The 27,536-nt window shown below is 40.9% G+C and overlaps 1 protein-coding gene across 1 annotated transcript in view; it reads right to left on the bottom strand.

The window, feature by feature from the left end:
* Window positions 1–5,475: 5,475 nt before the first annotated feature.
* The window catches only part of EMCN (endomucin), a 53,011-nt gene continuing 30,950 nt past the window's right edge, over window positions 5,476–27,536 (bottom strand). Inside the window, exons 6-12 of the mRNA XM_066317876.1 lie at window positions 26,166–26,198; window positions 23,371–23,442; window positions 21,706–21,801; window positions 20,005–20,029; window positions 18,925–18,986; window positions 8,447–8,509; window positions 5,476–7,209 (exon numbers count right to left, since the gene is read on the bottom strand). Of these exons, the coding sequence (XP_066173973.1) occupies window positions 8,451–8,509; window positions 18,925–18,986; window positions 20,005–20,029; window positions 21,706–21,801; window positions 23,371–23,442; window positions 26,166–26,198 (347 nt within the window). The 3' untranslated portion in view covers window positions 5,476–7,209; window positions 8,447–8,450. The remainder of the gene's footprint in view (window positions 7,210–8,446; window positions 8,510–18,924; window positions 18,987–20,004; window positions 20,030–21,705; window positions 21,802–23,370; window positions 23,443–26,165; window positions 26,199–27,536) is intronic.

Genomic DNA, 27,536 nt, shown 5'->3' with positions numbered 1-27,536 from the left:
TGAAAGGCCAGAAAGCAGAGATGCAGCATATTGCATTCTTCATTTATCAAAAAGCACCCCTTACCTTTGCTCCCAAGATACTGCATGACCCAAAAAGGAAGGAACATGGCTACAGAACAATAACAGTTTCCCCCCTCAGTGAGACCCATCATCATCCCATGCCAAGGAACTGAAATGTACTGAACTACTGCACATATCCCCAGTAAACCCCTCCTTCCAGTGCTCTGCCTTCTGGCTTCTAAGCTAGCAGCCATGCTTGGCCAACTGAAGGCAACCCAAATATATCCAGGTTTTTGTAGGATGGAAGATGCCCCAGAGCCTCCATCCTTTGCAAGAGAAGCATTTAGGAGGGCGCAAAGCAGCCCCACAATAAGAAATCTACCTGGGAGAGAGGGAGTGCTGTACATGAGGAAAAATCTCCCAAGTGATTACGCAGCAGTGGCACCTGAAATAAATTATTGGGTTGATGGGGAGCATGAATGCCTCAGGGTCAGCTTCCCTGTGGGGTGGGCACCTGGTGTCTCTCCCAGCCCCTCAGCCGTGCACAGTCTGGCATAGGTGTGTGACAGCTTACCATGGCTCCTAAAGCACCTGGCTTAAGCAGCATGAAAGCTCAGTCTGGTTCAAATCCTGGCCCCATTTATCTCCCAGAGGTGCAGGCCAGGCCCTTCATGCAGAGAATTCAGCAGAGCTTAAAGTGTAGTGCAGTAGGATTATGTTTTTTCTGTCCCTGTCTGCAAAGGATGCCCACAGTTTTGTGGATGAGAGGAAGGGACCTAGGCAGAGTGTGGTAAGCAAGCCCAACAAGCCTTGGGCAGATGAGGGGTTTGTACCCAGTAGGTGCTTTCCCTCCCATCCTGCCTCTTGCTCCCCCTTCCATCAGCAGGGGAGAGCATTTAGACATTTCTGTAGCACACCTTTGAATTTTGATCTGCAAGTCCAATGCAAGGACTTGATGATCAGCAGAGCAGCTGCAGGTACCTGCAATCACCTCCCCTCTGCCCTTTCCATCAGGTGTGTGCTCCAATGTGCTCAGCTGCTAATTCCCAGGGAAACGTCTCCCTCCAATTAATTTTTTTTCTAGTAGCAGCTCTTTGTTGAGCTTCCTAGTACTGAGTCTTCTTTGGAGATGTGCACATGCCATTTGTGAAGACAGGACTGAAAGTGGGTGTGATCAGACTGGCTGGCATGGGACACCTGTGGCCACAGCCTGACCTGCAGCACACAGCACTTAGCATACTCTGAGGGTTGAAGGTCTGATATGGTTTTCTCCCTCAAATGGCTTTTTCTTGGGTTGATGTGAGAAGCAGAGTTGAGCTCTGGCTCTGAACTCCATCAAGCTATGTGGATTTCTTTTGGTATGCTCTTCTTTGCCCTTCCTTCCTCACTTTGCCAGCTAAATTCAGACAAGGTGCCTGTATGCATAAGAGCTGTCAAAAGAATAACTTACAAGTACAGGAGCTAGGAAAGTCTTGAAGTGTAAAGCTGGCAGCCCCCAAAGACCTGCAGGGACTATCCAATCCATCTGGTGCTTCAGGGTGCAAAGCAAACAGGCTTTTGACTAGTTCATAACCGCAGCATATGCAAAAGGCTCGATTATTGCTTCTTAAAAAGCCCAAATTATCTCCTGGAGCTGGAGACTGACAGCCACACAGTCTCCACAGTGTTATGCACGACTGACTTTTTGCTGGCTTATTCTCTGCTGTTCTGTACTGCCTGTAATTGCATTGCATTTTAACTGTTTAGCATCGTCAGAACTTCAGCCCCAGGGGCAGCGGAGGTGGTGAGAGCTCAATACATCAAATTACTACCCAAAGAGCAAGCAGACAAAAAGCAGAGCAGGGAGGGAGGGAAACAGACAAATGAGCCACATTCATTAGAAAAACAGCAGCCCTGACCAGGGAAACGTCCTGCTGATGTAATGAGAAAGGTGAAAGTTGTTAATAATAATAAAGAACACAGTAACACAGTTGCTTTTCTATCAGAAAGCACCAAATCTGGAGAAAATAAATGCTCTGTGGAAAGCAGAGATAAAAACCAATGAAAAATGCTCCTTGCCCACATAGCTCTTTCTTTCTTCCCAGTTTTATTTAGTGGGGGGGTTTTTGTGGTACTGAGTTCTGTAGCTGCACTGTTTAGTGCTGCTCCCTAGAGTGCCATGATGTGGCCCTAAAAGCTGGCATTGCTGCGACAGAAGCCCCGCCATGCAAGGCAGTGAGACACTTTCCCACAGGCATGTTTGTGTTTTACCCTTGGCCAGGCAGAGGTCCTGATTGCTGCTCCTCTCTTTGGAATTTTGCCACCTGTGGGAGTCCTGAAATGGAACAGAAGCTCTTGATGGGGCTGCCCTGCTGAGGCACCTCCAGTAGCTTTGACCTCAAAAGACTGACTAAGCTCTGTGCAGCTCAACACCCTGAAATTACAAGACACTGTTCCAGGGAATGGGCCCAGCACAACACAGAGGCCACAATGATAAAGCCACGGAATGAACAGTTACCTGTGGAAGCCTGAAGAACAGCCCCAGATCTGTCCACCATGACATGGGGTCCACAGGGCCCAGAAGGACTTGCTGGGTGTCCCTTGTAGGCCACCAGCAGGCTGCACATTGTGGGTCTCTGTCCTGCCTACCTGCAAAGCCATGGGAGGAATAGACCACAGAATAATTTGAGTTGGAAGTCACTTTTAAGGTCTAGTCCAACCCTCAAGATGAAACAAAGACAGAGGGACATCAAGAGGCACAGCCAGCACTGCCAGCAATGAAGATGGTTGTGGCAGCAGAGAGGTTTCTGTCCCTGTCCCAGTGCAGCCTGATAGGGAAGTGCCTCTGCTGTGGAGATGCGCAAGGAGGATGTGAGGGACCTGACAAGATCCTTCAGCTGTCCATGTTGAAAATTTTGAGGGTATTGACGTTTCAAGTCAGCTGCATTCACCAGGGTTAATTAAAGTCTGTGTTTTGTAGATTGCCCTTGGCAATAAGCGGAAAAGCTGCCTCAATTGGAAATCAATAGAATAATCTTTAAGCTCTTTTATTTTATTAGATATAGGGTTCTAATTTGAAGAAATTGAGGATCCATAATTAACGGTGCCAGAGAGGTCGTAAGATGTATGTTTAAAGCTTCCTGAGGAGAGGGCTTTGCTGCAGGCAATGTGCTGGAGGTGCCCAGCATGCCAGGGCACACCACTGAGGCTGGGGAATGCTCTGGTGAGTGAGGTCCCAGGAGCACTACAGAAATCCAACAGCAAACCAATAGCCAGCACTCTGCACAAAAATTGAAGGGAAGGCTGTGAAGGCAGTGCTGTCACCACAGAGCACAGCAGAAAAGCCAAATCCTGGGCTGCTGACAACCAAGGAGTCTCACAGATGCTGCCAATGGTCTCCCTGTCCCGAGCCAGAGAGACCAATGTGCTTAATGCCTTTCTCTAAGTCTTCTGTGCAGTAGTAATGGTTCACCTCTCTTCAGTGGGGTGGAGTCATTCCAAATCCACAGATGCCTTTGGGGGTTTTGGAAGGTGAAATATCCTGACAATGCTACTGCTCTCCCTTGCAACAGCCTTGCTGGCAGGCTATACAACTTCCCCACAACAGACAGGCCAAGCCAAGGAATATTTTTCACTTAAACAGCTTTCTGAGCAGTGCCTGTAAAATAAATTTGTCCACAGACAATGGAATGTCAAGGCCCAGAATGATTCCTGTGATCCAATAAGCAGAACAAACCCCAAAAGACTGGTGCATTTATGAGCAGCCCACATGAGGCCCTCAGCCAAATGTGTGAGAATAAATATGTAAGTAATTAGAAGGCTAATAAGCTGTTTGTGCTTGAAAAGCACTTAGCCCTAGTGCCCACCTTTTCAGCATCTACCTTTTAGAAATAATTATTTTCAAATTTTCTATGTTGTTTTTCCTCATTTCTAGACCTTTTCCCCGTAAATAATAATGCAAGTACTTTTCTTTCTGTGGGTCAAATCACTTACTTGATACAGCATCTTAGAAAGCCAATTGTCAATAGACTGTGCCACACCTTTTTTTTTGTGCTTGGTTGGCTCTTTTTCTTCAGTGACCACTTGTCTTGTTTGGGACTGCATCCAAAATCCCAGCATAGTGCAACTGGTCACTCCCAAAATATTGTAAATCTTTTTACTGAGCAGGGTTAGACTCTGGGAAGAGCTCAGGGAAATTTTCTGTGCTCGAACACAGTTGCCTTCCCAGGTTAAGCATGAGATAAGCAGTGCTGAAAACACTTTCTCCTGGAAAAGCTGAACTCTGCACATTTTGCTGGCAGTGATTAATGATACCCTGAAGTCTTTGTCAGTCAAATATTTTCTGAGGTCTTGGATTGTAACATGTAGTTCAGAAATGCATACTCAACCTACAGATTTGTTTAGCAAGTAACTCATGAGCTGAACTAATTTGTAAGCAGATCAAGTTTAATTACATTTCTGTGGGCATGTTCATTCCACAGTGAAGTGGATGTCATTCACTTCTTTAGCAAATTAGATACAGAAACTGAAGAACATTCAATTTAGATGGGATTGTCCACAGAACATTTAGTCAAACTTTGGTGAGAAGACTTTTACAAATGTAGATCCTCTTCCTAGTATTCTCATCTAGACAAACCTCACAGTGGAGGACCAACTCTAACTTCTGGGGCTTTTTTTACATACTAGTGACCAGAAAAACCCTGGTGGCGCTTTTAGACATGTATTACAGCAGAGCTGTTGAGCCAGACAACTTGAATTGATTTTTCATTTATTTTTCATCTACCTGAGCCATTGCATGTAACTTCTTTAAATAGTGACTTCTCTCTGCAGACAGTTCATCACCTTTCATTAAAGGCAATTCCAGCACCTCCAACTCTGCAGAAGAAAAGCACCCCAAATATTCTTCCAAATCCATTCTGTGCTTTACAGATATCCTTCAAGCAAATCTGTCTTCTCTCCTTCATACAAACATCAATTCCCTCATGATTCTTAACAAGAATATAGGTTCATATGTCTACCACAAGTTTTGTAATTTCTGGGGTTAAGAGGATCTTGGGCTCTTATTTCTGCTGTCCACTAAACTCACTTCTTTTGCTTCATACAGACTAGGCACAAGCCAATCTCTTTGAGAGATGTTTCCCAACCTTCCAATGAGTGCTTGGATGTCTGCTATGCCCCTTATCATGAAAAGCCCAAACACCTTCCCTGTTTTGTTGTTTTTCACTTTTCCAGTATCAGGATTTGCAGAGAGGCCTGTCCTCACCCCATCACTGATGGTAATGACAAGGGGTTTCCACTTGTCACCTCCAGCATGCCTCCTGCAAGATCTCAAGGAGCCCCTGCCACCACTAGGCCCAGAATATCTGATGTCTGCTCTCCAGGCTTGTCATAAAGGGTCCACCTCATTCTGTGAAACAGGAACACGGAGTAATGGATAATAATTGTGCTAGACATGGGCAGTGGATTGCATTTCTACAAACAGAAAAGGATAGCTACTTAATAAAGATAATAAATTTTAATAGGCAGTAAATTTTTTTTGACACAACATGGTAGTTTCTGAACAGATTTTGCACAAAAATACAAACAGATATTTCACAATATTTTTCTGCCTTTCTCTACTGTCCTTTCACTATGATACAACACATCACAAAATACCTTGGGTTTTTAATCAACATGAAAATCCACAATGGCTGTTTTTTTCTGAAAGAAACCTCATCAGTTAGGAACCAGAACAGTTGCAGATCCCAACTAGCATGTTTTAGATGGCCTGACCTTTCCAAAGTAGGCATCCAAGACTTCTCTGCTCCTGAGGAACACAAGTGATCCAGGAATACCTGAATGAACCACACAAGTCCACCTGCAGCATGGACACTTGTTTGTTCCCCATCTTTCATTGAGCTTCACCAAAAGTCTCTCATGGTGCCACTAAGACAGAAAATTATCAGACCCACCAAAGTGGAAGTAAGAGCAATGGCCAAGCACAGGAAAATAAACACTTTTAGCTTGGTCTATAGACATGAACTAATAAATCTGCTCCGTGTATTACCATAGTGCTAGGCAGGTTTTAATATTTCAGAGAAGGAAATTGGAGAGAAAAGTTCCTCAGAAACATTCTATCAATACATATCAAAACTCAGATGACTGTCCTGCATCTTGGTCCTGCACTTACACCACCAGTTGTTTTCTTTCTATTTCCCAATTTAAAAAAGGGTAGTTCTTGGAATGCTACAGTCAGTGGATTAAGACTGAGCAAATGCTCACAGTAATAAAACTTTCAAACATTTATAGTTCTAGAACAGTAGGGTACGTGCAGGTAGAAGCACTACTTGATATTTTGGAACTGCCAGCTCTGTACAAATTAGGAGGGTCTGCAATTGGCACTCGAAACACTCTTTGAACTTCCAGAGTTATTCAATAACCTGCAGGAATCCCATACACTACTCAGAACACAGGGAAGAAGGTTCATCTGTGAAATTGCTTACCTTGCTGATCCCCACTGTGTGCCCCAGGCTACATGGGAGTCATGTTTGTAGCACACATAATGCAATTAGCCAAGAAACAGGTGAAAACCAACTACTGCCTGCTACATTGTAAGGATTATATTAAGTAATTTAGAGAATTTCAAAGAGCCTCAGTGCAAGGTGTATTACTCCCTTCACAGAAAAGCACACACTTCAGCATCTCAGCCAAGCATCTCACCCTGTAAACATTTATGACAAGCAAAGCATGTGCTACAGTGAGGAGTCTCATGCAAATCACTGAATTAATTTTCAAAGTGGCTGTTTGCCCAGTCCTGTTTCAAGGGTCAGGCCTGTTTTTCGTCTGCTACATACAGTTAAAAGATCACTAGCTACCATAAGTTCAACAAAGTATGCTGACATATTCCTTCCCGTGTGTGCAGAAAACAGTTTTAGTAGCTACCATGCAAACATCACCAGATTTTTACATTATCTTCACCTTTCTTGTTCTTACATTCTCTTCAACCTTGTTTCCCTGCTTTTACTATATGTGAAAATAATAAATATACATGATATACCAGTTATTAAGCCATCAAAAAAACTACATGTTGTTCCAGAAGGAAATGGAGATGCTTGAGATTTAGGAGTCAAAACCTGGTCATTAACACAAGTGTCCTGATGGTAAAAGGCTTCAGCTTCTCCACATTTCCCATTGAAACACAACTTCAGTGAGATGTTCCTGTATATTGTGATAAAACAGGCTGCCTCACATCTGAAATGACAAGAGTATTTCAGGATTATTATTCCAGGTAAGATTGTTCAGGAACATAACAGTAAGCTAAAATGGAAGACACAGAATAAATCCAGTATGGGATAGAAATAAGGATTAAATTAATTGTCCAGGCCCTCGTCCTGGATCCACACAAATTGAATAATCTCTGGGTTTTCAGAAATGTAGACAAAACTGTATTCTGCTGCTCTAATTCAAGGAACAAAGGAGGTAATTTTGTCCATACTATTGGCATCAGGAAAGCTTGGTCTCTACCTAGGGGAATTGAGAATGGGTCAAAACCATCAAAGATGTTCTTCACATTTCTGGTCAACCAGGATTTCTCAGTGGAGGGTGATGGGACCCATTCTAGAGGGGGTTCATTCTACAGTGCTGATGGGAGTCTGGCCTTTTCCAGAGCCTCTGTTGGGTCCACCCCATGCATGCTGTGACACCCAGTTCCTCAGGCCATCCTTGTCCCCTGCCTCCTGCTCCACCCTGGTCACATAGGGCTCTTCCACAGCTGCTTCCTTCTCCCTCCCTCAGCAAAGGACCACAGCTCTCCACAGTTCTCCACAAATGGGAGAAGCAGTTCCATGGGAAGTGGATATTGGGGTGCCTGAGAAAGCTTTATCCATGAAGGAAAATGCAGCACCTCACAACTGTGTTTCAAAGGTGTTCTGATGGTCTCTGCCCTCTCACACATAAAAATACCATCCAACATTTGCTATGTATGTTAACCACCGAGGATTTCAAGCCATAGTAAACCACCTCAATTAAAGTGCTGGCTTTTGCATGAAGTGAAAAAGATTCAGATTCTTCAAGGGAAAAAAAAAGGAGTAAAAAAGTCTGGGTACAAAATTTCTTTTTTTAGATAGGTATCTGCCCTTAAAAATCTGTTATTTCTCACACAAACAGAAAGAAAATTCACCCAGGGGTTTACATCCAGGAAATGCTGAACAGTTAAAATCACATGCTTGTGCCTATAAAGGTCTGTCTCTGTGAGCTGGCAGCTCCTTCAGCCCCCCAGTTTGTCTGTGAATCTGGTCATGACGGGGTGCTACAGCTGACCTTTGTTTAAGCCATTTTCCTTGAGGCTGTTGCCAACTAAAGGAATTTCTCTTTTTGGCTGGCATTTTTAACCCTTTTAGTTACATGGCACAATACTGAGACTAGAAAGTATTAAAGGGTCTAAAACCCACTAATGTTACCAAATGGAAAACAAAAGCTATAAACATACATATTTATTGTTGAGATGTGAAGAGTTGCCGAGTTTTATTCTTCCCATGAGATGAGTGCTCTCCTAAGAAACAGAAAATACATTTGCATCAGAAAAACATGGAAATGAGTCTAGCAGGAATACATCACTGACCAGTGTACAAACTAGCCAGTCTCCTTGTTGGATTTACTTAACAGCAAAAACTGTCCACACAATAATTTTTACCAGTCTTCCTATTTTATAAATTATTTCCTCTGTGATTTGCTCAAAAATGGTGGGTTACTACTACAAAGTATTTTCCAAGGCAGTTCTCAAGGGAGTTGAAGAGGAATAAGACTTTAATTATAGCTATGATTAGAGCATTGAATTATAAAAATAAGAAGATAGAACTATAAAATTTAATTTTGCCAGTAACATTGACATCAGGTAAGTTCCTCCAAAACAGAAGGATGAAGATTTAAGAACTTCACACAGTTCTCAATATTCCTTCCCTGGAGAAGCCAGTGCCACATGGCATGAGGGCAGGAAAACCCAAATATCTTCTTCTGCCTCTCTGCTCACCTACAGCAGGCAATTCCTCATGCCCACATGAGAGGCAAGGAGGTGATGCATTACATTCCAGGAGAAGAGAATATGTATTAAAAAGCTACAAATGATCAATGGCCTAGGGTTGCAAATTGTAATACAAATTAGGATTATAAAATTTCACTGGTTAGGCATTCAAATAATTAGCAGCCAAATTAAATAGATGCACTCCTGAAGAGAATGGAAAAGACTTATCAATAGTTTTCAGACAGTTTTTCTTCACATCAAAAAAAGGCTCTTTAATTTAGTGCAGCTTTTTGGAGATGAGTAGAAGACTTGGTATCTCCTGAAAACTGTTCAACAATAATGTGTTGGAATAGTGTTCACTTCCCAAGCGTTCAATTTTGGAAAAAAATATTTTAAAATAATTTTGAAGTGTTGCTAACTAAGATAGTTTCAGAAGCTCTTATGTCAAATTTCAGATAGAGCAAAGGAAAGCACAAGTTTCTGCTAGGAAAAAACTGGAACATCTTAACAAGACTTATTTTTTCTAGGTGAAATGTTTTTTGTCAGATAAAAATCTTGTATTGAAAAGCTAAAATAAAGTGAACCAGTTCAAAGATTGCACCATTTTATACTAGCAAAGGAATGAAATTTTCAAGAACTCTCATTTCTTTTTTTGTTTCTTTATTATTATTATTATTTATTATTATTATTATTTTTATTTTTTCTTCTGCATGTTTCTACTTTCCTCATTTAATATGTAGAAATAGAAGCACTCCAGGGAAATTACATGTTTAAGGGCAGGCTCCCTTAAACAGAGTAATGTAGCTTTTTGGACAATATTCCATTTACGCCAATAGACCAGAGTATGGAATGGAGAGCAGCACTGGCTGCAGAAGGCAGAGTGCCTGAGAGGCACCTGCTGACAGTGGTGGCCAAGCCAGAGGGGTCACTCTGCCTCTCTGCAGACCCTGAGACCACAGCACACACTCACGTGCCCTGTCCAGATTTCCTGGTGCTATACACTTTATCCCTGCAACAGTGAACTGTCCCCAGCTATTGCCTGGGGCAGTGTCCCCCTACAATATCTGTGTCTGGTAAAGGGACAGATGCAGGCAGGGATGATCTACATTGCTTTGCTGCTGCACTTCCAAGAGGTCAGAAGCCTGCAAGCCTTGTGAAACAAAAGCAAGTTATGGCTACTCCATAGCTGCAAATGTGCCTGAAGATATTTGATTCATAAGGTCTGTAACCATTAGTGCCAGCCAACAATTCAGTGATGAAGAGACAATGATTATACACTGGAGAAGAAGTAGTCACAGATGCTCCCTGTTCATGAGATAAAAGGGTGGTGGATGGGTTTAGATACAGGGCTGCAGTGCACCTGGAGACTGCACAGAGATCGATTTTGGAGTTCAATGGTTCAGCAGTTTGATATTCTGATAAATACCCAGTTGCAGCTCAAAGGGCAAACCAAGAAGAACATTCAGGTTAGCTGCAAGTAAGGAGACATTTATATTGACCTCAAAACGGCCTTAACTGACACAAACAGATTCCAAGACTGAAAAAACCCTAACTTGTCCCCAAACCACCAAAACAAATGGACTAAACCTTGCTTCCCATAAAGGAAATGAAAAACAAATACTTGTGTTTTGTAGTTTGTTAGAACAGATGGCATTTTAATAGATGGAAGAAGTTATTTCACAGTGAAATTTTTGCTGATTGAGAAAATACAGGGTGCAGTGGAGGTGCTCAACCAGTCCACATACATTACCTGGATCCTTTGAAGACTGTCACAGGATCATAAAACTGTTGACTTGGGAAAAGACCTTTAAGATCATCAAGTCCAACTCAGCCCAGCAACATCTCCATATTCACCACTAAACTATATCCTCAAGTGCCACATCCACACATTTTTTTAACTTCCAGTAATGATGACTCTACCACCGCCCTAGACAGGCTGTTCCAATGCTTAGCAACCCTTTTTGTGAAGATTTTTTTCCTAATATCCAATCTAAACACTCTTGGTACAACCTGAGACCATCACTGAAAGAGAAAGGGTATCGTTCCATAAAATATACCAACAAGAGCAAAATTGCTGCACAACATCATCAGTGAAAAACTGGGATTTAATTTACTCTGGATTATGCATTTAGAGAAGGATGACACACAAACTCTAATGTTATACACCAGGAGAAACTTGAACAATCAGCTTCTCATTATATAGGTATTAAGTATCTCACATAAAGTATTAGTTGATCCAATTTGATGGCTACTATGGCAATAACTTTCTGCTAATACATTGAAAATTCACTGTACATTTGTCTACCTTGAAAAAGTGAGTGGCCTCAGAAAAGTGGGAGATGAAGGGAACTGGAAGAAAGTACTTGGTGCAGTTAAAGTACTACCAACTGCACAGCTGCAAGTGCAACATGACCCTCTTAACCTGTGGTCCTGCCACGTGACACCTCTCCTGATGGAGGAGGAGTTATGGGCTCAGATAGATTGGCAGAGGGCAGCAAGAAGCCAACATCATATGTATCGCACACTTCTAGAAAAGCTGAAAAAAATATGCACAGTTTGAAAAAGAGGCCTTAGAATATTTGGAAAAAGAAATCAGATACTGACATGGAAGTTTTAGCTGACATGCAAAGCCTGCCATTTACACCCTTTATTCTCTCTCTCATCTTCCAGTGTTGAACCTATTTGTTGATTTTTGTCTGAAATTGGATTGGAAAAATGAAGACAGAGGCATTATGAAGTCTCTAACTATTACCATCATAAACCAGACAGATCTGTAGTTAAACTGTCAGGTTTGTTGCTGCAGGAGGCTGCAGATACCACAACAAACAAGACAAATTTGTGAAATTAAAAGCCACTGAAAACTACGAAACACCAAACGATAAAAAGCCTGATTAAGGATGTCTCTAAGCCATAGGCTGCTGGAAGACTATGGTGTAGGACACCTTACTGGACTCCTTTGCGGTTTATCACACTTCCTTTCACCTCATGTGATCCACCCTCTAACAAATCCTCTGTGACTGGATTTGAGGCTGCAGAGATCCAACATACTAGGAGGTACAGCTGGCTCAGCTGATGGTTCCTTAGCCTCAATACTAAAGGAGACAGTGCTCCAGCAACTTACACAACACAGCACTGGTCTTTCATACACACAGCCTCCATGTGGCAGCCTTTGAACACTTCTGCCAGAGCCTCAGTCACTGATCCACCCAAAGAAATTGGCAGTGTAGGCACTGGGCCTGATCCAATATACTCTAACACTTCCTCCTCTAAAAAATGGTCATGGTTCTAAAGGATAAAGACAAGGAAGATGTACAAGAAAAAAAATTGTACTCATAAATCCTCATCCTGCAACATATTTGTTTGAAGTGCATGGAAATTAGACTTGGTACACAGCTACTGAGGGCTCTTCCAAGCTGAAAGATAACCAGGAAAGAAATAGTGCTGCAGTGAAAATGCAGTGTTTTGTTTTTAATTAAATTTTCACTTGTGCAGTATTTTTCACTCAGAAATATACTAATTTCTGAGTGAAAAATAACCATTAATGCTGCATTCTGATGCCAATTTATGTGAATAAGTACAGTCAGTGAAATTACATATTGCAATAAGGTCAGTTTTGACACTCTGAAACAAACATTTCTCTGTCTCACTGTTGTGGAAGGATATTGTATTAATCTCACTGCAATTTTCCCTCTCCTCCTGTCTCTCCACATCCAGAATATATTATTCAGAATACACATACAATGCAGAACATCATGGTATAAAAAAGAGTACAGACTGAGTACTATGACTACAGAAAGTCTTTGCCCTGGGTGAAGCCTTTTGACATTATTGGGAAGGCTGGAAGAAAAAGGATGTAGAAACAGTCTTTCACATAAAAAATAGATTGTACTGCATCTCAGATTACATTGTCTGTAAGAAGAAATTAGTTGTGCTGTTATTTCACTGCAATATCTGCTGCTGAGAAATTGCTTGTAAGTGGCAATCAGATTTGGAGCAAAGAATTAAAGCAAGCTTTTCATAAAATCTGATTGCTGAAGCCAATCTTTTATAAAAGTATAAAACTACCTCTGCAGACACAGGAATCAAAATGTCTATTTTTACCACACTGAACTAAAAGAAAGATGCTGGAGAACAGCATTAAGTGGGAACCAGTGGCAGAGTTTGCTGTGGGCCAGTGGGTCCAGCACTTGCAATGTGCTGCAGCTCCCCTGCCACACCACCATTTTCCTGCACACTGCTCCTTCCCACTGCCAGCACGATAGAAGGATCTGAACAACCCACTGTGTCAGAGAGGGTGTGTGGAAACGTTCAGGTGAAGGAAAGGAAGGCAATTACTGCTGAACGGGCAGCAAAGGGCAGAAGGTGGCTCCCTCACGAGGAGCATCTCAGAAAACCGCAGGCTGGAAAGTCAGCAACTGCTGCACAGGGGAAAACATCACCTGACCCTCAGCAGGCTGAATGTAAGAAACTGCTTTAAAACCCTTGAAAATATGCACAGCTCACAAACCAAGTTAGAAATACAGAAGGAAACACATGCTATTTTGACTACAGTTTGACTATGTTTTTGACAACAGTTTTGTCCAAAAGTTTCAGCTGGAAGTGTGTGCAGTCAGAACTTTGTGATGTGAGTTAACATAAACAGAGTCCAACCACAAGCTAAGAAAGTTTATTCTACAGTTTCTGTAAAGAAAGAAACACAACTTCAGGCTATTATATGATACAAGGTTAAAAAAACAGAGTATCAGCAAATGAGAAAGAAAAGGAAAGGGAAGGAGGTACTTGATACCTTTCTCTGTTGCAAGGGCACACTTCTATAAAGCAACTTATAGGTGTTCTACATGCAGGAGAAAAAAAATGTAAGACCCTGAAACTACATCTCAGACTAGGAAACAGAAATAATCAATATCATATCCTAGATTAGCAGCAGCACCCACATTTACCGCTCCTAAGCATGCAGTGTGCCAGCAGACTACTCTTCACTGACCTAAACTGCTTGTCTTGCAAGTAAGTGGAAGAGGGAAGGGAATTTTCATCGACAGAGTGACTCATCTAATGACTCAGATTCTTCACCTGCTCCTAGGTGAAGAATCCATACAGATCCTGGACATGATGAGAAAGAGGCCAAAGTCCCAACGCATGTCCAGAAACCTCATGGCCCACTATGGAGTTATGCCCCTCGCAGGGGTAAAATTCCTTGGGTTGGGTTCCCAAAGATTTCTTACGTTCTTAAATGCCACGGCCCATGCTCAGATGTACTCAGCATAACAGGAAACAAGGTCTGCACCAGCTTCTGATTTGTCCCATTGCACCAAAACCACATCTGGTTTGATGAGTGAGGCAGAAAAGCATTTTGAGGGTCAAATGAGTCTCAGCATTTGGAGGGTTATGGAAAGCAGTGATGAAGACACTGTCATCCGACCACACTGTTTCAGAACACCACAGGATTTTCCATGTCCAAGCCTCAGCACTGCAGTAGGTTTTCTTGAGGTACATTCAGCTGAAGCAGCAGGTAACAGCTCTAAGGCCATCATTACTGTTGGACAGCAGCAGCTTTTGGAAGAGGTGTGGAGCATATGGAGAAGGCAAGTTTTCCTGCTTCCTTGGTTCATGCTATCTTTGCACTGTACTGCCATCAGAGAGCACCTCTAGGTATTAACTGATCTCTTTCTCCAATGTGATTGCAGTAAGTACAAGATGTTTCAAATGGAACATGTTAGGTGTCTCCCAAATATCCATCTTTGCCTGATACATTTTCCCATCTCTGTTTAGTAGCAACACTTGAATTTTTGATTTTTGTCCATAATGGGTGCCTCGGGAAGCCCTAATGCAGACAAGTGCCACAAATCCTTCTCCAGCCACTTTCCATTTCAGGTGCCTCACCCAAATCTGAGCTACCTCAGCTCTGATACATTTAACACCCTTTCAGCAAATTCAGTTCAGAGCAGGCAATATCTCTATAAGCCAAGGAAGTCATATCCTACCCTTTCACCTCAAAACAGCTCAGTCTGGTTATAAATCATGCTTTATTGGATCAGCTTATGCTTAGGTGCCAGGATTATACCTAACATGACTGAAATATGATGCCACCTGCACACACCTATTAGGGTTTACATTGAATATTGAACTGCTGCGCTTCTACTAAAAATGCCTTTCATACGTTTTACTTGCTTTAGAATACGTTTTACCCTTTAGAAGGGCCATAAAAGAAAATTCTGAAGTCATTACTCAGGTATCAATGCTTCTATCACATGTCATACACCTGTATGGAGTAGCCTAACACAAATTTCCATTCACCAACCTTTCTGTAATAGAAATTTTCATCTCTCAACATTTTTCTTCAGTCCTAAAAAGGTGGTCAATACCTTTGCTGTTTTTCAGTGTAATACACAAGAATCCTTACAGAAAAAGTTAGGTCTGTTTTAAAGACAGGCCATACTTTAACCTCATGGCTGATGGTGTTGATCTCTTAGTCATCAATTAAAAGCCTTCATCTTATATTCTCAGGAAATATAATTATCACTGACAAGCTAAGTGTGCAGTTCTGTGTGCTATGTTGAATCTCAAATAAATATTTTTTGCAGGTAGATTTTCTAGACCACTGTATTGTAAAAGATCACTTATTCTCCCTAGGGAGAGCCACCCTAAATTTGCCTGTACTGTCAACATGAAATGGCTGCCATAATTTCTGCATTTGTACATTAGTGTAAAACTTTTGAGATGATTTTTATCCAAGTGGAGTTTTCCAAGTAAGATGCAAGAACAGGCACCTATCTTGCATCAGGTGTTGCAGTTCACTGACAAATATGCATGAAAATTTTTCTGAGTCTAGTTTAGTTTTCTCTGGTTTTATACTTTACATACATTCTATACTAGTTGTGCTGTAGAGGTCAAAGCCATTAGCAATTCCATCTTTCTAAGAAGAGTTATAAAAAATGACAATACTAAAGCCCTATTTTACCTAGTCTTCCTGATAATACTACTCTATTAAAAACCATTACTTTAGTCCAGGCTTAATTGAAAACTATTCTTTTCCAGTATTCTTTCACATTAATTGTTTTTATTTGAAATAATATTCTTGATTAAAATTAATTCAGCTGTGCCTCTGAAAAAGGAGTCTTTTCTTTTTCTTTCATTTTATATTCACAACCTAATTTTAGAAGTCCTAAAATTGGATCCTTCAGGAATCAATGGACTGCCACAGGTCAGCCCAAGATAGATGTCCAAGGCAGATGGGATAAACAGCCCTCTGGACACATACATCTCTTTCAGCTATGTGCAGCTGGCATGGTTTTTAGACAGATAAAAGAAGACAAGACTAAACTCACCATAACCTTTGATCAAGTCTATGCACAACACAGAGACAGGGTCTTTCCAGGTTGCTTCCTAGAACAGTTTGTAGGTCTTTATTTGTTCTGCACTTATTTTACAAAAAATTACACAATCTCGAAGTGTTTTGTTTGTAATGAAAAGAAAAAATGAAAAAAACCCCAAAATATACTTTTAATAAAGCTTAATTTGAATACATATCAAAGCAGAACTACAATGTAGATATGGACAGACCTTAGGGAAGAGCTGCCTATTGATAGTGAGAGGATGATGCAGCCCTGCCTGTAAAGTTAAGGCTGCTCTTTAGATCTTTATAATTTCAGTCTTTCTACTAGCAACTTTTTTGTCATTTTGTTGGTACATACAGAGACAGCCACAATATACTAAGTTGTACTCTAAACAGCTGGATCAAGGAAAAAGAACACTCGTAAAAAAGTTTTATGCAGGGCAATTATCATCAGGGGTTGTGAGAAGGCCCGTGAGTCAGGCAGTTCTTGTGTCTATACCATGAGAAACATTTGCCTTTATGCCTGAGCTTTTAATAAAGCAAGTCAATCTGATTCAAATGATGAGACATCCTAACATATTTAAAACACCTGTATGAGTGACAAATATTTCTGGAAGAAACAGACCCCTCTGCCAGAGTGCTTTTAATTTAAGAAGTAAAGTGACTTTAAAAACCTAGGCAAAAGCAGGACTTCAATTTCTGTGAAAGCATGTTTAATTTTGAAACATATAACGATGTGAGAATTCAAGTGAAAATGGCAGCTAGTTTAAATATGAATTGTATTAATGAGAAGAGGGCAAGAATCTTGTCTTCTAAGTGGTTATGACTCAATCCTTCTAATTATAGCATGCAGACATCATAGTTCAGTAAAAAAGAATATCAAGCATCCTCTGGATGGAAGATGCTCAGATATTTGGTGAACCAGTAGCTGACTAACAGGCAACAGAGCTCATCTTGTAGAAAAAGAAAAAACCAAAAAATTGTGAGCCTGTGTCTTTTCCCATTTACCCTCCTGTAAACCACAAACAATTCTACTACTGTCAATGAAATTACTTTCTCTTTGAAATAGCATGATGGGGGCAAAACCAATCAAAAAACATCCATTAATTAGTTTCTAACTTCATTCAGCTTTCAAAAAAACAGTATAATCTTAAGAAAACATATATATAACTTCATACTCAAAATAAAGCCAGAAGTTCTATCCCCAAAGACATACTTTTTAAAAAAACAGCCAAAGACAAAAAACCCTTTGCAAATCATGAAGCTCTGAAGTGCAGCCTCTATTGTTCCAAAGTGTAGTTTGCCTTTACCCAGCAGCAGTGGGACAGAATGACATGTCCTGTGATGGAGCATGCCATTTTTCTCCCCCTCTAGCCCCTAACTCTGTGTCGAGAGGCCACGGGGACCTTGCACGACTCTGGTTTGCTGCAAGGGCTCCCAGAGATGCCCTGTTGGTCTCTTGGATTGCACAAAAGCTTCTGGGGCTTGCAGAGAAGGCTGGAGAGATGAAACTGTGCCTCTCCAGCAAGCAGAAGACAGTTCAGACCAAGTGCTGTATTTCAGAGGACCTCCCAAGGATTTGAACAAAAGGAGAGAGCAACTATTGGTCAGCCTCAGAAATGTCAATAGGAGAACAGATGGCCAAAAAGCTTAAAAACAAAAAAAGAGTATTAGACCTAAAAAGTGGAAAGTAAGGGACTGTTTTTCTGGAAGGACTTTTGGAGATGAGGTGGGACCTCCATGACTGAGAAATCATTGGGTGAAGGCGTGAAGTTTCACCATGACTAGCTCTACCATGAGAGATTTAGGGGTTTTGATTGATTAGTTAGAATTCTGTTCTGCCTCAGTCTTATTTTGTGCCACTCCATTTTTTTGCAGAACTTATAACTGCGTCCATCTCTTTTCTTTGAGATTTTTCTTTCTTCTGTTCATATTATCAGTAACCTTTGCTCCTTTAGGATTTTTTACCATAGATTTTGTAAGAACCTGAAGCACAGAACAGAAGGATGTGCAATGAGAGTAGGATTTTGAATGCAAAGGGTGACTGAGTACGAGGCTAACAGAACACTGCTGACACCAACTGCAACAGAATCCTGATTACATACAGCATACTCCCAAACCTTTTGAGCCCTAGGATATTAGCTCAGTTGGTTGGAACATAGTAATAACACCAAGGTTGTGGGTTTGATCTTCACATGGGCCATTCACTTAAGTTCACCTGAGGGTCCCTTCCAACTCAAAACATTCTATGGTTCTGATATTACCAGTCTTCAAACTTCCTTGTACAGCACAGCCAGATCTAGCTGATAAATACCACAATCACTGGTACTCCTGAACATCCCTAGCTAGATCACTTACCGTCAATGATTTAAATAAAATATTTTCCTAAACCAGTCATACTTCCCACTCCCAAATACTGACAGCACTCACAGTACAGCTCATTGCAGCTCTATAGGATCACAGTCTGGGGATTTGGTCTGTAGAGAAATTGTTTGCAGTGACTTTAACCTGACAGGAACCAAAGATGGGTTTGCTATTGGAAATGACATCCCAAAAACTGTTCATCTCTGAGCTCAGAGAGAGAAACAGACATACACACAAAAGAAATACTCACCAGTCTCAGGAGAAGTTGTCTTCACAGACAGAAGTTTGACTCCTTCTTTATCTGACTGGGCCCTGTTGAAGTCAGAAAACATTTAAGCAGTTAGCACATATGTTGGTTATCCAAACAAAACTCTAAGATTATGGACCTGAGAAGGCAGCATCTAGGCCAGTCTAAATTGGCAGGCATAAAATGGGCTTTGCATGGGGTCATGTGGGAGAAAATACCATATACCAACATCTCTGAAAACGCGTTTCTCTTAAAACACGTAATAAATCAAGTTTCATGACTCCAGGTTTAATCTAGGACTTCACAGAAGAGGTACATCTGGGAGAAAAGGAGTAATATTTTTTCTGTCAATGCAAGCCTTTTAGCCATGTTGAATTGCAAAGAAGGACCACTTCAGATGTCCAGGGAATCAGGGCTAGCAAGTAAATCAGCAGCCTAAATGTTGCTCTTGGTCATACAAGCAGCCACTGCCAGGCTCAATGGTCTTTAGTTTGTGTCTTCCAACAGATCTTTCTCAGTTTCCCTCTCCTCACACTCCTTATGCCACTGCTGTTTCAACTGAGGCTATGCAAATGGTGCAGTGGAAACAAGATGGGAGAGAGGACCATGACATAAGGGGGAACAAGAGAAATATATAAAAAAAATATAAATAAATATAAATATATATATAAATAATACAGAATAAAAAGGAAACACATTAAAAAGAGAGAAACCATGAACAAAAGAAGGGGGGTGGGAAAAGATGTGGGGGTAGAGAAGAGGGATCAATGGGGCAAAAAAAAAAAAAAAAAAGAAAAAAGAAAAAAGACTGGGCCAATGGGCACAGCATAAGCTGTTCATCCATTTCAAAAGGATGAACTGCAAAACAGCTGAGAGTCACCACATTTCTATCCATGCTGAAACAGGTGCTTGTCATGCAAACAGGTCTACAGTAACTACAAGTGCAGCACTTTCAACAGGATATTTCTCTTTGGGGTGGCAACTGATTCCTATATTTAAACAGAGAAAGGTCAAAGAAAATCCTATGCAAAATCCAAAGTGCCCTGTGATAGATCTCAAAGCAATGAAAAGGATTCAACCTACTGTTCAGCGCCATTCTCTTGTCTCTCTGGAAGAAGAAAAAGGTTAATATCATTTTGATTGCTGGAATTCAAATCCCAAACATTTAGACATGGCTATTGCAGTTGCTGGCAGAAGGCTCAGCTGCAATTTTGCAGTATTGCATTAAGTTCATAAACACAATCAACCATCTTGAATAGTAATTATATATAAAAAATAGAAATTATTTTTCTGATCACCTATGGAAGTGAACTGATGTTGCTTGTACCGACACTTCTGGAAACCAGGGAGAATGACATTTGACTTGTCCAAGAGCACAAAAGAAGTACATTTTTCCCTGCAGCTCCCAGATCCCTGGGTAGCTGGCACAGAGGATTTGAGTATGCGATGGTTCTCAAGTACATAACAGCTGAGCTAAAAGATACAGGGTAAGGGGACTGAGGGAACAAGGGTGTTTCTGAGGCTGTACCCCCTGGGGGTACAGCCTGGCATGACGTCTGAGAACAGTGTTTGTCATCCCCATCGATGAGGAACAGGTTTGTCTCCAAAATGAATCATATGCTGAATGTATTTTATGCTTATGTGCAAGTGTGGGCAGATGGAAGGGGCCGGGGGTTACATTAGAGACACGGAGTCAACTCCATGGCACTAAGCACAGGGGACTGAATAGATCTGGGCAAATCCTACAGGAAGGACTACATATATCTACATCTTCCAAATTAATTTGCTAATACAGTGCCTGATGACATTTGTGCATAGGGAGGCTGGTAAAGGAAATGTTCTTCATCTCACGTCTTTATGTCTTGACTCTGAATATCCTGATAACTTCCTTAGTAAGGATCACACCTTCCTCTGTTTATCTGGGTCTGTTTTTCCATGTCATTGGCTAAATTGGTTGTGACACACTGTTTGTCTTGGTTTACAGCTTCAACACCCTGTTGTGATTTTGTATTTCCAAGGCCTGGTGATTTCACAGTTCTGCACAGGTCTCCTAACTCATGCCAGCTCACAGGGACAGAAAAACCACAGTCTGGATTCAGATCTGGGTTTTCACTTAATGGAAATTTACACTTACCTGTGGTCTACTTGGGGAACCCTGAAACATTTGGCAAATGAACATTGATGGAACTATAATCCATTATCTTAAGTATTTAATGGACAGCAGAGAAACAGATACTGACTTTAGCTGCTCTGTCAAAATGACTATTTCTGAAAATACTGTTAGCTCAGGGATTTTGCTCTATGCACATTATACTGTAACTGGAAAATTTTACTCATGCATCATGTGCATGTGTGTTTGTGTGCATGTGTATGTATGTATCAGGTATATCCCAAAAAAACCCACTGATATTTCTTTGCCTGTTCTAGAAGAAAGATAAAATAAAGTGATTTTGTTGAATATCTTCAAATTCAGTTTTCACTGTCTATTTCTCTCTGATTGACTGTGTTACCACAGGTGTTTGTTAGCTCTTTGTAGCTGCAAAAGCATGAACAAAAAGCTTTACAGCATTATATATACTCCAAAAATCATTTTTGCTCACACTGGTCTTCCTACTGATTTTGAAAATGAAGTGTTAGTTTCCAACTTTAGGCAAAACACAAAATGCAAAAAGCTTTCCCATCAGACTACCTCAACAGTGATGGTTAAGGTAATCCAAAAGATATCTTTTATTAATAAAAAGCACATTGATTTCTCCTGCCCTGCAGAGAAAACAAACCAAATACCTGGAGTACTCTTCTGGCACATTTTGTACAAAGCCACCAGTGAGAAGACAGAGAGAGTAATGACTATCAGGGTGATGACAATTGGCAAGATCACATCTGCAAAAGAGGGAGAACATAATTTTGGGTGCCGCCTCTGACTTACATTGCCTCTCTGTATAAGTACTTGCACACACTAAGGTGAGAGGCACCTCCAGCTCCACTTCACCAAACATCACCCATTTCTCTGGAGAGGGTAACTTACTGCTCCTGTTATTCTTCCTGCAATCACTGAGCCTCAGGCTTGGATACCTTGTGGAGGGAAGACTTAGGCTTCTTCCTTCTCCCACCCTTACTCCTTCTCTGACACTCATGCTACCCTGTGGAACTATTTTCCCCTTTTTTCAGTAAAAGAACAAGGTTTCACCACCTGCTCCATTGAGACCACCATAATTTTGATGAAAACATTCATAATTCAACCCCAGTGTTGATGGTCTCCAAAGTTTTTGTGAGAAATTCATGCTCTAGAAATAATTTTTTTAAACATGCAATTTATTTTTTCCTCTTTTTGGGGAAAAAACTCAAAAAAACAAAAAAACTCACAAAAAACTCGCACCCCAAAACCCCAAAAAAACACCCTGTCTGAAGCAATTATTTTGCTTTTAACATTGTGCACCCAGAAAGACATCAAGGAATTACATAATTCAGTAACACTCTCCACAACACTTACAACCAGGGATAGAAAATGCAAGATCTCCTTTTAAAACGAGGACATTTCTTTCCTTTTATTATTTCCCACCATCTGCCATTTCCTGACAGGTGTTTCCCAGCCAAGAAGCAAAAAAAGGAAAGAATTATATAATGAAGAGAAGCTTTCCCTGGGAAATATATAAGCCTAGCTTCTCCCTTTTTATCATTTCTCTGGCAGCAACCTGCCACATTCAAATTCAGCAGGCACTCTTCTGCCTGCTGGCCTAAGCCCTGTGTCAAGGGAGGCTGCATTCAGTGGCTCTTGATGCAATTAATGTTTAACATTCATATAGGTGTGTCTGTGCATCTATGAAACTAGAGAGAGACAGTTTACAGTGGGAAAAACATCAAACATATTTTGCTTAGTCAGTACTCTGAGTAAGAAATAGCAAAGCTCCAGCAACACTCTTGCCCCAGAGATGCATAATATTAAAATGAAAGATTAAGTAGCGCACATCACACAAATATCAAGTGCTTAAAGAATCTGCCCAAGACTGTCTCCTAGACCTTCTCTCTCATGGTAATATGAATAATATATTCATACCATACATTCACAACAATATACATTCATATAATGTGTGCAACATGTATATGAACAACTTTTTCATATGTTCCCTTGTGTCTTCGACAATAGGGAATGACTTTCTTTTTTTGTTCGTTTGTTTGTTTTTTTCCAATTTTACCACTTTGAATCAGTCTTTGGGAATAATTGTGCTGCTCTACAGCTCTCTGTGAGAGCGGTGTCAACTTACTGAGCTTTGTTTGTCTTTGAGAGGAGTTTTATAACCACCATTTAAATTTGGCTTGTAATAGGGCCTAAGTCTGGTAAGGCTAGAAATAAAACTGCCAGTTTCATTTGTCTGCTACTCCAATCACTGATCAAAAGCAAAACTGATCAACTGAAACTCAAAAGCCGGACAATTAAGTAAGAATACTCACTAGAATAGCTGATATCACTCCCAGTCTGAGTCTGATTTCCAGAACTGCTTTTAGGACTTTCAGAATTTGCCTCTGCAAAAGAAATAGTGCCTTTCAGGTAAACATGTATTGCCAGAATTTGTCAAACAACTCCCTCTGAAGGATTACCCTCCCAAAACGACTACTGTGTCCCCAGTTCTGGAGCTTCACTTGGTGTTTCACATCTATATTTCTTCTCAACAATACTTGGATAACTTGGCAAGAGGGGTGGAAAAGTGTGGCCTAAAGAAACATGCACTTGGTATAGGTGCAGATTTCCCTAGGATCCTCTGCTTGTCCACTTACAGGTTATGAGCTACAAACTCTTTCACTTTTAGGAGGTTGTGGTACTCTTCAAGAGGTACTTACAAGAGAATTTTTAACAAGTAAAAAAAAGAAGAAAGAGGGTGAAAATTAGACTTGCCTCCAAGAGAAGAGAAGAAAGACCAAAATATTTCCCTGCTAATTAAAAAAAAAAAAAAAAAAAAAAAAAAAAAAAAAGTGCTAATAGTAGATGGAGTCTGAAGAGGTGCAATATTAGTAGAGAGCAAGTTTCTTGAGTGTTGTTATGGAGGAATGTGCCTGCTCTCTGCCCCATTTGGGAAGAGCAATGTTGTGAGCCTCTGCGACATTTTTTAGGGCTGGGTTTAAAGCATTTCTACCTTCAGGTGCTAATCTGAATTTGAGTCAGGTATCAACAGGGCAAAATATTTATTACCTTGCTGCACACAGCCTATTAAAAAACAGTCACTGAACTTCCAGAGAGGAAACAGAAAATGCAAACATTGGCATTTCCCTAGGTACATCACATAGCACATGGGATTGTGTTCCATATTGGATGGAGGCTTGAGTAGACAAGTGCTCACTGCCACTGAAGGAGCTACGGGCAGGACAGATGTGATGCAAGGTCATGCATTTCCATTGCCTGTCTAAACATCAGAAGTGGCCCTCAAACAAAGGTGTCTGGGGAAGGTGATCTGTTAAAAAAGGGTCCTAGCAGAGGTTATAGCTTCATATATAAGTAGTGAGAACATGGGATGGCAGCCACTGAGGTTTTGTTGGTCAGGTACCTACTCACAATCCACACCTGTAGGATTGCATGCTTCCTCTTCCCAAGAACAGAAGAGGGCTCAAATTGTAGGGTGCAAGCTATGAAATTAATTGAGCCACAGAAACTAACGTCTTTTGGCCATTTTGAGGTCTAGAATGCAATTTTTTTTCTACTAAGTCTCTGAAAGACATGTCCCTATTTTTACAGAAAATTTTATGTAGGCAGTACTTGTAATTCTAATCCATGGAGTTACAGTAAAAATTAAGGTTTTGTTTGTCCTAACCCTGTAGAAATACCTCTTCCTTGCAAAACTGATTTTAAACTCATGTCCACTATTAAAAAATGTTTTAGTGGTTGTTTTCTTTCCCCCTTCCCCACTCTTCTACCTTCATAGGTCTGGACACACACAGAAGCCCCTCGGAGAAAAATTCTCCCTTACGAAGTGCTTGTGTGGTGCCTAAACCATAGAGTCATAGCTGAGACATTCTGATGCTATAATGCATGAAACAATCATTGTCCAAGACTTTACCTCTGAAAAATCACTGTTTCTTTAAAGCAGAAAGAAACTTCTCTTTCCCTTCCTGCCTGTCTGCTGAGGGGTGATAATGTAAGGTTGGAAACTGAGCCATCATCAAGTGACTAAAATAATTCCTATGCATTCTTAATTCCATGTGGTTGCTTCAGATTTCCCAAGGAAATACTACCGCCTTTTTGTTACCTTATCTGGTATACTACATGATATACAGGGCAAGCAGGCAATTATCACAGCAATGAGTTACCCTGGATACTGACTGGAAATGTCAACAGAAACAAACTGCACTGAAAACCAGGAATGTGTATCCCTGCATTTGTGCAGGAGATATATGTCTCTCCTCAGGAGAAAAACTGAGGACTGAATTCCACTGTTTTTGGTTTTTTTTCCTGGTTATCTGTTAATTGACCAAGACGTGAGTAATGAAAGAAAGAAAAATCCATAGGTTAGCATTTTAACTACTTGTAGCCATCAACAAGAAATATGACAGCTGAAAAGAAACATTACCGAATAAAGCAGAATAAGGAACCAAAACCTTAAGTTCATTTCCCCACTTCTTTCAATGAAGTTTCTCACAAGTTAGCCCCTCCTGCCTAGTTTGTTTGGATCTGGAAAGTATTTTCCAGTTATGGAATAATCTGTGACCAGAATAAAAGAGAATTGGAGAAATATATCCACCATGGTAACAGGAGGGCCAAGATTTTGCAGGCAGCAGCAGCAAGAACTGCAGGGACAGTATAGTAGAGACTGTTTCCTGATAAGCCCAGAGAAAGGAAAATAGGACAATACTGGTTCATTAGCACAGGAAACTTGCATTACCGGGACTTACTGCCTCTGACTACAGGATGAGGAACAAGAGCCACTGACAAGAACAAGCTCCTTGGTAAACACTCTATTTATAACAGCTTCCCATTGCATCATGTAATATGCCAGGCCTGATTTTTTTCTGTGGTCCCACCCTGTTTTTTTTCCAGTATCTGCTAATCCAACATGGTATTCAGTTGAAATCACAGCAAAATTACTCAATGCTACAAGCTGAACATCACTCTTCCACTGTTCTGTACTGTGTTTCAGGTACATTATTCCCCAGATCCTTCTTGCTCCCTGAACATTTCCTTTTCTCCGGCTGTCTTTCTCCCATTCCACACCAGCCCTTTTCATCAGTGTGCATAGAACCTCCTCTACAGCTCTTACTTGTTGAATTTGTTGGAGAGATCATGGGAAGGTCTGCAATAAAACAGAAAGAACAGTTTTATTAGCATCTGTTTTAGATGTCGCATCATGCAAACTGTCAGAGTCTAGGAACATGCTCATTAACCCCCACAAAAAGTGCTGCCTCAGAAGTGACATGCTTACACTGTTCCCAAGGCCAGAAAGTCTGAGATGTAAAAGTCTCCAGCCGTGCCTTATAGATGGGAGCAGAATCAAAAGCCCAGCCTATGCTAGGTTGTCATTCTGCTCAAGAGAAGAAAATCCTGAATTAATTGATACATTCCTTAAAAACTCCTTCCAAAACCGAAAAAGTGCCTGGGAGTGAATAGCTGACATTTAACTGACAAGTAAGTGTTTTAATAAAAGAAACTAATTGAGACACATCTTCAAGAGTCGTAAAATCCTTTAAAAAGAAATCTTTGTTTATTGTCTTGGTGCTTTTGGCGAGCAGACTGCCAAGCAGCAGAAGCAAGAGGCACTGGTAATGAGGAAGAAATTGACCTTACAGAGCACTGGGCACAATGCTTGCTGACTCTACTGTCAGCTTCCCCCAGCTACTTCACAAGTTTTTGGTGCACAGTGTAATTTTTTTGTTAGCATGCTGCTGTTCCTTCTGTCTAGACTGTGGCAGGCTTGGAAATTAGAATGGCTGTGCCCTCTGTGTCCCAGCTGTGTCAGGGTGGGGGATCAGAGAGGCAACATCATGAAGGCATCTGTAACTCCAGGCAGGCATTAAGCTTGTTCCCTGACTACAACTGAGGTTGCAGGGCTCTTCTAAACCAGTTGCCCCAGGGAGCACAAATCCGCTCTTTTACCCTCACTACGCCTTCTGTGCTGTGGGCTGGTGCTTTGCACAAAGACAGCTCCTACCAGCAGAGCTGTAACACACATTGTTCTATTGCTGTGAACATACTATTTGCAAACCAGAATGCTGCTCTTGTTTTTCCTTCTCTCTACACATAATTAAAAGCATGGATCACTTCCGCCACTGGGGTGCAAATAACTGCTTTTGCTAATGGTACATGTGACAAAACTTAAACTGTATTTTAATCACAAATGTCCATGAAAAGTATGTTTAGGTTGAAAAGCTAAGTACTTAAAAGTCAACAGTAAGAGTTCTTCTTGAACATATTAAATATTTGTAATGCTAAGTATCCTGAATATATACAGTTACCTCACTCTGGCTTCCTAGAATGCAGAGGAGACTGTTTTCCTAAGCTTTTTGTCATCTCATCAATCCATCTGCAAACAGCAATATCACTGTGCTCTAAGAGGATCTCTGTGATGAATCATTAGGCAATGTTTATAGCATGTTTGGGCAACATTACCAACAAAACCAAGCAAAAGCCTTCA

The sequence above is a fragment of the Sylvia atricapilla genome, chromosome 4, assembly GCF_009819655.1.
Source record: "Sylvia atricapilla isolate bSylAtr1 chromosome 4, bSylAtr1.pri, whole genome shotgun sequence".
In the NCBI taxonomy this organism is placed as follows: Eukaryota; Metazoa; Chordata; class Aves; order Passeriformes; family Sylviidae; genus Sylvia; species Sylvia atricapilla.
The sequence above is the reverse complement of the archived record's forward strand: the minus strand, read 5'-3'. Positions and strand labels throughout refer to the sequence as shown.